General features: G+C 41.7%; 1 protein-coding gene across 7 annotated transcripts in view; it reads left to right on the plus strand.

The window, feature by feature from the left end:
- The window catches only part of Dorsal (embryonic polarity protein dorsal), a 53,177-nt gene that overhangs the window by 28,644 nt on the left and 11,431 nt on the right, over positions 1–13,102 (plus strand). For 4 of the 7 annotated variants that reach the window (XM_089731726.1, XM_089731725.1, XM_028175226.2 and 1 more), the window contains exons 2-8: positions 3,897–3,971; positions 4,717–4,855; positions 8,493–8,645; positions 9,751–9,935; positions 11,001–11,230; positions 11,531–11,686; positions 11,764–11,842. In XM_089731726.1, the coding sequence (XP_089587852.1) occupies positions 3,897–3,971; positions 4,717–4,855; positions 8,493–8,645; positions 9,751–9,935; positions 11,001–11,230; positions 11,531–11,686; positions 11,764–11,842 (1,017 nt within the window). Of the gene's footprint in view, positions 1–3,896; positions 3,972–4,716; positions 4,856–8,492; positions 8,646–9,750; positions 9,936–11,000; positions 11,231–11,530; positions 11,687–11,763; positions 13,099–13,102 lie in introns of those variants that run through there. The other 3 variants (XM_089731722.1, XM_089731724.1, XM_028175224.2) reach the window with 1 other exon arrangement.

Raw genomic sequence — 13,102 nt, forward strand, 5'->3', positions numbered from 1 at the left:
CATATCATCTCATTTCATCCCAGCTGATTAATGTCTCAAATTAATCATCTTCATTTCATTTCACTTCATATTACCATTTTTCATAAAAATAAGAATATAAATAAAAATAAGACGTGACTTAAAGGTCTTATTTACTAGGTCATAATATACCTTAAAAAAAACATGTTATTTACCTAATCCAATTAGTACAACAACAAAAAGAAACAACTGCACCGAAACAGTGGCCGGAAGTGACGTTCACAGAGTATTCTATTTGAGTGAAATATTAAACACTTGATAGATTATTTATATTTCGATTACCTTAGACCAGAGGTCGGCAACCTTTTGAGGCGCAAGAACCAAAAATTACAATTTACAAATTTTCAAAATTTGAAATATGTAGCTACAAAATACATATCTTCTTGTCAACAATAAATAGTACTTGCATAAAAAAAATTTTTTTGATAAAAAAACGAATCTAATTATTCATAAGAAAAAATATCTATTTATTATTATATAACTAGTGTTTTTTACAACAAATTACATATATTATATACTAGCGACCCGCCCTCGCTTCGCTTCGGAAACTGTAACTTATTATTGATTTCTCCACTATTTCATGGATATTATTATACATATAAACCTCCTCTTCAATCACTCTATATATTAAAAAAACCGCATCAAAATCCGTTGCGTTTTAAAGATTTAAGCATACATAGGAACAGACAGATATAGGGACAGAGAAAGCGACTTTGTTTTATACTATGTTGTGATATGGTATTGTTAGATAATCATACTTAAGTAAAAAATGAAAACAAATGTTTACTTACAATAATGGACTGAGAGATAGAAATAAATGTTACCCAATCCTCGTTAGTCGATTCAGAACGATTTTTAAATGTTTTTTTTTTATAAAATAAATATTATTTGCGTATGGAACTAAAGAGCTGCAGATTGCCGACCCCTGCCTTAGACCGTTATGCTTATGTAGTACAATCTGCGCACACATACTCAACGGTAAACATAAAATAAAACACACAGAAGCACACTCACATTCACACACGCCTGTGTATAATACACACAAACAAATAATAAATGAATTTTCCAGCTTTCACTGCGACGTGATGAGCTCATTGCTGTGGATCTTGCACCGAAATGAATTTTGTAGTCTAGCGTATTGGTATATTGTAGAGTTAAATAAATAATTGGAGACATATCACACGCTTTCATTCGGCACGGAACTAGGATCTTTTGTACTATAGGAATCTGAAAATTATATATTTATATACTAATATTAAATATACATATACATATAATGATATTAAATACTCCAGTTATGAACAATAAAATACTTGATTGCGTTTTCTGTAATATAAATAAGATTTTATTGACCGTATAAATTTTTTTTTTTTATTACGTACGGTTTTTACGGATGTTCCGTTATAACTACTGAACCATGCATCCGATTGACTTGAAACTTGGTATCCATGTTGAAAACACATTATGTACTTAATGGATAGGCTAATATTCATATGAGTGTTGGACTCCATAATAATAATGAAAATAAATAATAATGTTAATTTTAAATGCCCAGCCAAACGGGCGAGTACGGCTAGTCTTGTACTAAAGATAAGAAAACACCATTTAAAGCCGTTAATCTCTATTTAAATATAATATTTTAAATGGTATTATTATACTATGCAAAAGTGAACTATTCTCTTCACAGACAGGTGAGTGAAAGCGTGTAAGAAAAATCTTTTTTAAAATTAAAGAGTTGTAAAGGTTTTAAATCTTAAAGATTATTCATTACATACCGATATGACATGGTCGTATTAAGGCTTATTGAGCTGTAGACCTTCAGGAAGGTTCGTTGTTCACCTGACTTCATTTGTCGCCGAACCATATCGTGAATTTCACTTGAAGCACGTGGAGTCTTTTTGTAATCCCATAACTCGATACGGGCGTCTTTCCCATTTGGTCACGGACGCGGTACTGTTAATCCACTTACTATCAGACGGGCAGAGCGATTTTCGGTTTTCGACAGTAATAAGTAAAATCAACATTCAAACCAATTTGACTGGCATGTCAGAGATAGATTAAAGTTTTGAAAGATTGATTAAAGTTAGAACAGTCTTACATATACGTTCGTCTACAACTCTAATCTCGTTAGGGTACGATGAAGTTAGTTTACTGGTGGTAGGACCTCTTGTGAGTCCGCACGGGTAGGTACCACCACCCTGCCTATTTGTGCCGTGAAGCAGTAATGCGTTTCGGTTTGGAGGGTGGGGCAGCCGTCGTAACTATACTGAGACTTTAGTAGTAAAAAAAATGTCTATGGGCTCCGGTAACCACTTAACACCAGGTGAACTGTAAGCTCGTTCACCTGTCTAAGTAATAAATAAATAAATAAAGAAAATTTGAATCGACAACGCAAAATAGGATTGATCCTCTCAGTTGAGTAAAAAAATGTATTTAATTAATTAGCACTGCGTCGGATAGACATTATAGTTGTTGAATTATATAGCTGAATTATAATTGTACACAAGTAAACTGGACTTCTTGTCTTTTCGGCCTCGAGTAGTTCAATTTACATAAACATAACTATGTACATACCTACATTTTGACGTTTTTTTATTAAACGTCCGTCGACATTGAAACCGGTCAATAGTTTCAAAACCGATATTAGACGTTTTTGGAAACGAAATAGATTTAAACCGGTTTATTATTGTTACCGGTTTTCGCGCATATATTTGCTTTGGTATCATTCATCATTAATGCTTACATCAGTCATTCATTTTTGTTAAAATTTTAATATAATTTAAATGAAATATTCATTGTGTGCTATGGGGCTAAATGTTGTGGTTCTTGTTACTGACGATCCACCACTGTTATTAGTATTGCGTTCAACGAAGATGAAAGTTGATAACGTCATGAATGTGATGGATGTTGATGAGTTACTTGAGGAAGTTGATGAGTTACTCGAAATTTTTTTTTTTTTTCAACTGTCATGTTACTTGAATTGAGTTACTTTTTTTACTGGTGGTAGGACCTCTTGTGAGTCCGCGCGGGTGGGTACCACCACCCTGCCTATTTCTGCCGTGAAGCAGTAATGTGTTTCGGTTTAAAAGGTCGGGCAGCCGTTGTAACTATACTTGAGACCTTAGAACTTATATCTCAAGGTGGGTGGCGCATTTACGTTGTGGATGTCTATGGCTCCAGTAACCATTTAACACCAAGTGGGCTGTGAGCTCGTCCACCCATCTAAGCAATAAAAAAAAAGGATGGGCGTATTGAAAGCCCGCACGGATAGGTCCCACCATCCTGGTTATTTCAGTCGCTAAGCAGTGGCGCGTTCCCGTTTTTGGGTGATGATGTTGTTGACAGAGCGAGACTCCAGAATTATAATTAAATGTAGATAATGTACTATAAGTATTGTATGTCACGGTGTTTTGTTGGAACGTACCCTTGTTGCGTTATTGTAGCTACGCCGTTAACATGAGTATTTAAAAAAAATCTGATATTTAAATAAAAAAACTTTAATATTTAAAAAAAAGTACATGCCCGCTGAGTTTCTTGCCAGTTCTTCTCAGGACGGAGGCTAGTTTTTGTGAATTGGCGGTAGTTCTTTTTGACGTTCAATAGTACTTTCATTTATGTTGAATAAAATATTTTTGATTTGATTTGATTTAAACAATTAAATTTAGGTTTTTTGATGGCAAACGATTTGATCGTATGTGCTCACCGTCGCTCAAGGACAGCGACAAAACAAGAAACATATCTGGATAGCAACGTGACTAAACAATTATTAGATTAACAACAATTATTCTTATTAAGTTTATAATTTTTCACGCTTCAAACATTACATGTTTTCTGTGAAAACCTTAGAAAATATTAAACGTATTTCTGTTGCTTTGCAGACGCCGGTCTACCGATAGGTATTGCGGAACAAAATGACCCCAATCAACCTAACGAATTGAATATCAATGATGTTTGTAAGTATTCATAATTATCTTTTTTGTATAACATGGTTTTGGAAGTTAGACAACTATGCTGTCCACTTGAGGGGGGTTAAATATGTCTATGGAAATCAACAATAACTCTTCCTGCGAGGAGCTGCTGTCTGATGCTTGGGATTCTTTTTAAACTTGGTTTGAAGAAGAACATATGAATTCCTTATAAAACAACTGTCTAGAATTATTGTTAAAAGTGGAATCAATAAAAATGGAAAAGTGTCCGAGAGAGTCGCGGGCTGAGAAGTCGGAAGTCCTATCACCGAATGAAAATTACGTCATTATACAAATTTATAAATGTAATTTGACCTCTATAAGTTTCGATTTTATACTACGACTCGATTGATGTGAAAAAAAAAACGCTGAAAATCTTTCATTCAAGAAACATGTAAAACTTGGACGCGGTACTTTTGTCTACAAAAATAAATGTGTAATTACAATTGAATATGCAATTTCGAAAAGGGCACATCTCTGAAAATGTAAAATTTTCAGGAAATGAAAAAAAACTGATTATTTTCTAAAGCAGTGTAAAATTTAAAATATTAACTTTTGAGATATATTTTAGTGTTAATTAGCAATTGAAAATTACTGGAATTATTATAAAATGGGTGTAGGTAAGCCTCAAAACTACATGTATATGAAAAAACGTATTTGACGAAATATGCGACATGTGCCCTTTTCGAAATTGCATATTCAATTACAATAATTAGCAATGCACTATCCACAGTTGAGGCCATATCGCTCGCGGATCCCACGTTCGGCGAGGGCCCTCCTTCTGTTGCCTTAGAGAACATGGCGAGTCAATCCGCGCCCCCGCGAGCACCAAGCGTGGTAATAGTCGAGCAACCAGCCAGCAAAGCCCTCAGGTACAGTAAATGCATATCGAGAGGCGAAAGCCTATATATATATATATAAGATTATCTATTATATTTCTTCTTCAAGCAAACCATTATGTGATTCATCTAAAAACAGAGTTTTATTTATTAAATACAGATATATTTTACTTAACAAATATCAACTAATGAAATAACTACTAATCTAAAACAGAGAATCGACAATTAAATGTTCATGCTTTACTATACTTGTATTCAAATTTGAATAGTCCTTTTTACTTTTATAATAAAGCTAATTCACAAAGAGTTTTAATGAATTTTAATTATATATCTTTATTCCGATCGAGAAAAAAGACGTTTCTTTCTTTGTCCCACTTGTGGCTCCCTCTTATGGTTGAATGCTGATCTGATACATACCCATATATTAATGTTTCTGTCAACGTCAACGTCGACACGAAGCTTACATATAATAATATATTAATACGTGAAGCAAAAACTTTGTACCCCTTTTTACGAAAATTGCACGGACGGAGGAGTATGAAATTTCGCACACTTATAGAGAATATAGAGCAGGAGTGCAGATTTTTTTTTTTAATTATGCATAAAAAATACATTAAATCTTGACTTGAAGATTGACTTGAAACTTGGTATCCACGTAGAAAATACATGTACTTAATGGATAGGCTAATATTTATATGAGTGTTGGATTCCCTAATAATAATGACAATAAATAATAATGTTAATTTTAAATGTCCAGCAAGCGGGCGAGTACGGCTAGTAGTGTATAAACTTTTTTTATAATTTTTTTCCCACGTTAATATTTATTATAAAAAAAGAACATAATATTCCTAACCTAAAAGTACATGTTATTATCCGCAACACGCTTCGTCAGATTACAAAATAGAGAGTTATCAGCAACATGCTTCGTCAAAAAGTACAATACTTGCTACAAGCGTCGTCATAAGTAAGATATAGGTCCACGCTAACAGCAATATAAACACCAGTATAAACTTACAATTTCAATTAATTATAGTCGAATTTCGACTACCGGGAGACCACTAGTTTTGTTGAAGCTACATTTTTTTTAAATTACCGGAGACCCATTTAAAATTTTAAAATTTGGAAAAAATATATCAAAACAAAAAACTTCTTCAGCTATTTGAATGGAGTAAACTTAGTTGAAGTTCAATTAAAAACATCGAACCGTCGATGGTAATACCAAATAAAGCGCACCATTAATTACAAAGATAAATGTCGCGTGTTAAACAAAATGTCGCTTAAACCATATAACCTTTCATCCCTATATACTTTTAGAGGTCCACTCAAAAAGGGGTGGATCTTTATCAATTAATTTATAATTTATGTCAGTAACCATCAAAACTGCTACGGCAATTACTTAGTAACGTAACGAGGTCTTGTGTATTATTTAATTATCTATACTAATATTATAAAGAGGAAAGATTTGTTTGTTTGTTTGTTTCGAATAGGCTCCGAAACTACTGGACCGATTTGAAAAATTCTTTTTCCATTAGAAGCCGACATTGTCCCTGATGAACATAGGCTACTTTAAAAAAAAAAAAATTTTTTTTTTTTTTGTTTTCATGTGTGTTTTAATGTTTCCGAAGCGAAGCGAGGGCGGGTCGCTAGTTATGAATTAAAGAGGATCACTACATATACAATTTCTGGTATACAAATATAAATTTTGAGAAAGCCTGGTGGTAGGACCTCTTGTGAGTCCGCGCCGGTAGGTACCACCACCCTGCCTATTTCTGCCGTGAAGCAGTTATGCGTTTTGGTTTGAAGGGTGGGTCAGCCGTTGTAACTATACTGAGACCTTAGAATTTACATCTCAAGGTGGGTGGCGCATTTACGTTGTAGATGTCTATGGGCTCCAGTAACCACCTAACATCAGGTGGGCTGTCAGCTCGCCCACCCAGCTAAGCAATAAAAAAAACACATCGTCGATGTAAATTTTCATCGGCACATTGTTATGCCAGACCGTTATGTATGTTGGTAAGACCGATCTTAAATATACGCAATCTATATTAATAATATTGACCAGATGTTCGCAAATGGCAATAGTTCAGTAAACATACCTAAATAGAATTGAATGAGTTCTTAATTAATTTTGTTATAATCGTATTATGATTAGAAGGAAAATGTAATGTTTTCCTGCTCATACTATTTTCGGGTTTGGTTTCCTGAAAGATATAAGCTTTTGGGTGGTTATTGTGCACGTTGCTGACGAATGGGTCGGCTAACTAAAAATGGATAACCGTGACCACTTCTGATTCATGCATTTAATGTTTTTTTTGACGTGACAACGTCTTATAATTTGATGGAGCCGGCTGCACGCACAAAAAAACTTGACTCGTGCGGCATTACCTCGCTCTGAGGCGTTCCATTTAAGGCTTGAAGTGCAAGCGAGAGCGCGCAACGAGCGACAAAGAGGCACCGATTGTGCCTCTTTGTCGTTCGTGCAGAAATAGGCAGGGCGGTGGTACCTACCCGTGTGGACAAAACGATCAACGATTAAAACGACCCGTCCATTTCATCTGTTAGAGATAACTATTTTAGCACCTTTCTATTCTTCGGTGTATATGTCTCAAGATGAGTGTCAGCTATCGCGGTTCTGGTGACCGTTTAACACTAAACGAGGCGGGCAATCAAATAAAATAAAACCCAATTTTTCCAACGAACACCCATTCACGACATAGTAGCCCACTGAGTTTCTTGCCGGATCTACTCAGTGGGTCGCATTTCCGATCCGGTGGTAGATTCTGCGAAGCACTGCTCTTGCTAGGGTTCGTGTTAGCAACATCGTCAGGCTTGAGCCCCGTGAGCTCACCTACTAGTTAAGGTTACGCTGAAATAGCCTCAAGGCTATCAGCTTAGGTAGGAAAAAAAATATGCATAGCAGCCGATTTTGCTCGAACCGCAAGCCCGCTGCCAGCGTAAGCTAATAAATTTTTAAGTTGATATAAACAATGTTTCGAACTCCGTATGTATGTGGCTTTCTAATTATAAACGTGCTCTCATTACGCGGCCTGTGTGCATGACCTGTTAATATCTTCGCGTTTGTATTGTATTGGTTTTAATACGAGTATTCTTTGTTACCGGGCGAGATATATTGAATTACGGTTTAATCGTTTTTACCTTGAAACATGAGTTCTAAGTCTCAGTTTTTATGTTCAACGGCTACCCCAACCTTCGAACCGAAAGGCATTGCTGTTTCACGGCAGAAATAGGCAGGGTAGTGCCTATACGCTATCGCTACCCGTGCGAGATCACAAAACGCCCTGCCACCAGTAAAAGAAGAGTACCTAACTGTGAAAAAATGCGTATGTACTAAACTATGTACTGTTTCCTTTACCTAGATAATTACAAGGTTTTAGGCGTACAGCTCGTACCAAAACCGCATCAGTGGTTTTAGTGTGACGCTCATACGAACGAAGTAAAACAAAAAAATGTTTTGTAATGCACGCTGTCAATATTTTTTCTAAAGGTTTTACGGACCTTATGACATGAAACCGAAATTTCGACGGCAAAACAGCTAAACCACCTTACGCGATTATCTGGAATGAGTTACTGCTTCGCCGCAGAAGTCGGCAGGATGGCTTTATCTAAATCGCAAAGAAAACTATGCGAACCTCACATATGTTTGTTGCAGATTCCGGTACAAATGCGAAGGCCGGTCGGCGGGCTCGCTCCCGGGCGTGTCCAGTACTCCGGAGAACAAAACTTATCCTACAATCAAGATATGCTCTTACAAGGGACCGGCCACCATAGTCGTGTCCTGCGTCAACAAGGATCCCCCGTTTAAGTAAGTGTCGTCTTTTTTTTTTCTAAAATATTGTTACGCGCTGGGGTTCTTTAAATAAAATTTCACCAAACTACAACAAAAAACTGTATTCAACACTTGGAACACTTAACCACTTCACAAACACTTTAAAACACTCAATTCGCTTGTTCCGCTTCGCTTCAGGTGATCCGTTCGCTATTTCGCTTCGAGTAGTTCCGATTACTGACTGACTGCGTGCGGGTTTACTTTGCTTATTTTTGATGACATGTGGGGTGATTATGTCGCAGTGGTTATTTATTTTTTTACACATATTGACAACCTACACATTGTCTATGCTTGAAAACGAAACGCATTTTCGGGGATTCCCATGAATAATAATACGTTTACGTACTCGCTTGGAACCGAGTAGGGGAATTATTGCGCGCATATAAATGAATATGATGTGCGTTAAAGTCCTCTATCCTATAAGCCTATTTTCTTATTTTTAGAATTATAATTGCTGCTCATTATCATTAAAATCATTAAAAGAATTAGAATACGTTAGTAGAAAAATTCATATACTAATGTTCACGTTAGCATTTGGGGTCAGAGTTTTGTTTACTTATGCTGACAAGGGGAAGGGAGGGGGGGGTGAATAATTGTCATAAATTTGCTTACGTAATACTGGAAAAAGGTCTTCTTCCAATGAATTCCGATCATACACAAATGAATTTTCAATAATAACACAATTTGGTTCGCGGTGTTGCAATATGTCGATTTCGAATTGTTCGAGATGATATCGTCATCTCGTTTTTACCATCGCACCGCCCGCCATCGGAATAGAGTTCATCCACAGTGCGTTTCCAGAGGTCTTTTTTGCCGCGTACCATCCGGCTATGGAATGAGCTCCCCTCCACGGTGCTTCCCGAGCGCTATGACATGTTCTTCTTCAAACGAGGCTTGTGAAGAGTGTTAAGCGGTAGGCAGCGGCTTGGGTCTGCCCCTGGCAATGCTGAAGTCCATGGGCGACGGTATCCACTCACCATCAGGTGGACCGTGTGCTCGTCTGCCTACAAGGGCATTATTCCTTGGGCGTTGTCCTGCGGAGTTGTATGTATGTACCTGTCACGTGTGTGGTGACGCGCAGACCGCACCCGCACAACCTGGTGGGGCGGGAGCGCTGCGACCGCGGCGTGTGCTCGGTGCGCACCGACGTCACGGAGGACAACAACGAGTACCAGTTCAGGAACCTCGGGATACAATGCGTCAAGCGCAAGGACATCGTCGCCGAGCTGCGCCTCCGGGAGGAGCTCAGGGTGGACCCCTTCAGGAGTGAGTTCTATTAGAATCCAATTTTTTTATTCTAGGAATAATCACACGTTCACGTCACGCAATACACGAACACAAATAGTTTGGTAGAGTCGTGTTTCGAGTTATATAATTTTTAAAGGTCTCTAAACGTTGACGTCATTATACAAAATACTGCTTTCTGTGTCTGTCTGGTATGACTCGTAACATCAAATCCGTTTGCGAACTAAAAGTGCGTTTATTAAGATCAGATTTGAGAGAAGGCGCCCAGTTGCAGTCATTCAGTTGTTACAAGTATGCGCCAGTATAGTAAGGTTCGCGAAGGGACCAAAGCTTTTGAATTGAGATCGTATAACGTATTTTGTTTACAAAGTACAACTTATTGCTAGCTTTGTACTGCCACGGGCTCCGATGCGTTACCCGAAATAGCTCGTCCAAAAATATCCCTAATTGTTCAACTACACGCGCGACCGCCATGAAAGGAAATGCGGGTCGGCGCGCCAGATCACTCAAAATTTCGGCCAAATATTTATGAAATAAATAGAAATTTAATTTATGGTGACGGTTTCATGAGGAGGTGACAGGACGTCTTGTGAGTCCGCACGGGTAGGTACTACCACTCTGCCTATTCCTGCCGTGAAGCAGTAATACTTTACGGTTTTAAGGTAGGGACAGCCGTTGTACAGTAAAAAAACTGAGACCTTAGAACTCATGTCTCGAAGTCGATTACGCCATTTACGTTGTAGATATGCCCCGATAACCACTTAAAACCAGGTGGGCCGTGAGCTCGTCCAACAGCAATAAATAACAAAAACACAAATGAAGACGTATCAATTTGTTCATAATTTCGTCGCTCCTCGTAATTAACGAGATAAATATCAAAATCTTGTTTATTGCCATTTAAGTTTACCATAGAAGAGAGCACACAGCCCACCAGAAAGCAATGCTGGATCTAAAGTCGGAGAGTGGCGCCTACCGCACCGCTTCCGAGCGCCTGCCTTCTGGCTTCCTCTGGCCTCACTAGAGAAAGCGGGATGGCGACACGTGCTAGTGTAGGTCGGGTGCATGTAAAGTGTACGTTGGGCACAGCGGGGTTCGACCACCGCTCGCACACGCAGAGCATCGACCTCAACGCGGTGCGGCTCGCCTTCCAAGTGTTTGTGCCGGACGGCGCCGGGCGCATGCGCCGGCCGCTGCCCGCCGTCGTGTCCGACATCATCTACGACAAGAAGGCCATGAGCGACCTCCTCATCATGCGCTCCTCGCACTGCTCCGGCACCATCCGCGGCGGCACGCAGGTCATCCTGCTCTGCGAGAAGGTACGTCACTGCTCTGTCGTCCTGTGTCCCTACCTCGCCCAAGAATAGCTTGTGAGGCCCGTTCTGTTTCTCCTGCTGAGGAAGCAAGGGCTCCCCCTTGAAGGGGGTCCAGAACAATAAATAAAATCCACTTCAATTAGAATTTCATATTCACGACTCAAAATGAGCGGTATCATCATACTGTGTTGGTACATTCTGCTAAATATTTAATACTGGGTAGGATGCAAGTTTTCTTTCTTCCAAAAAACATTCAAAACTCTAAACTCACTGATCGGTAACAATAATGGCGTCAATATTCAGGTATCGAAAGAAGACACGGCGGTGATATTCTACCAGGAGGTGAACGAGCAGATAGTGTGGGAGGAGACCGTGACGCCGTCCTACGTGCACAAGCAGGTCGCCGTGGTGTTCAACACGCCGCCCTACCGCGACCCCCAGCGCGACGAGCACGTCACCGTGAGTAGCGCGCCCGCCGCCCCCCGCCCCCCGCCCGCCCCCCGCCCGCGCCCCTAACCACGCGCCTCCCGTTGCAGGTCCACTTCCAGCTGAAGAGGCTGACGGACGACGCGCGGAGCAACTCCTTCGCGTTCGAATACATCCCGGACTTCCGAGGTACCACTCGCCGTAAGCCGCCCCCGGACCTGTCCTTCCTCTCCCTTCTCCTCGCTGAGAAACGCGACACCAATAATAACAACAAGGACGATGCCGTCTCCATCCCCTCTTCCCCCGACCCCGTACCCTCGCCCCCGCCCCCCGACCCCGAGCCCGCCGCCGCCGAGACCAACGGACACGCGGAGCCGCACGAGAAGAGCCTCGACGATCTGCTGGAGCAGGTCGCCGAGCTCGACGAGATCTACTCCGAGAGCCGCAGCCGCCTGCAGCGCGCCGCCGACGCCGCCGACACCGAGACCGACGCCGACGACTTCAACGACGCCGGCACCTACACCAGCCTGCAGCTCGCCTTCAAGAACCCGCTGCCCATCGCCGAGCCCGAGCCGCCGCCCTACGAGGACGTGCACGTGCAGACGTTCCGCGGCCCCATCGTCGAGTTCACGCCCTTGAAGCGCGACACGGACGAGGCGCCCCCCCTGCCCCCCAAGCGCGTCCGCAAGTCCGTCTCCTCGGAGTTCAGGTCCAGCCAGACGTCCGTGGAGAGCGCGGCGCGGCCGGCCCGCCTGCCGCCGCCCGACGAGAAGCTGTCGGCGGCCCGGAGCGAGCCGGCGCTGCCGCCCGCCAAGAAGCGCTCGTTCTTCTCGCGGCTGTTCCGGCGGCGCGACAAGTCCCCGGCCCCCAGCGTGGCGGAGGCGCGCGCGCGGCCGGTGGGGCGCTCCGTGAGCAGCGTGTCGGGGCAGCGGCCGGCGCGCTGGGCGGCGGGGGGCGCGGCGGGGGGAGGCGCGGGGGGCGGGCTGCGCGCGGCGGACAGCGTGACGCACGTGTCGCTGCACGAGGACGTGTCGCTGGGCGCGGCGCCGCCGGCGGACGCGATCCTGGTGGCGGAGAGCGTGCTGGCGCTGGACGCGTCGTCGTTCCGGCGGCTGCAGGACGAGCTGGAGCTGACGGAGGCGGAGCACTACGCGCTGTACATGGCGCTGGCGCCGCGAGCCACCGCGTCCGAGTTCGACGACCAGAGCTCGTACTACTCCCCGCTGGACGGGAGCAACTTCCTTCGTCAATGAGGGGCTCCCTGTGCCCCCTCCCCCGAACCCCCAGTTCTAGTCTAATTTACGCTTTCGTTACTATTTATTTATTTTTGTTAAGTTTTCGTTTTTTTTTGTTTTCGTTACAAATTGTTAATTAAAATATCTCATATACTTATTTGATTGTTGAGAAACTGTCGATTTGTCCGACTAATGTTATGATTTAAATTTTTTT

The sequence above is a fragment of the Bombyx mandarina genome, chromosome 12 (assembly GCF_030267445.1).
Source record: "Bombyx mandarina strain Sakado chromosome 12, ASM3026744v2".
In the NCBI taxonomy this organism is placed as follows: Eukaryota; Metazoa; Arthropoda; class Insecta; order Lepidoptera; family Bombycidae; genus Bombyx; species Bombyx mandarina.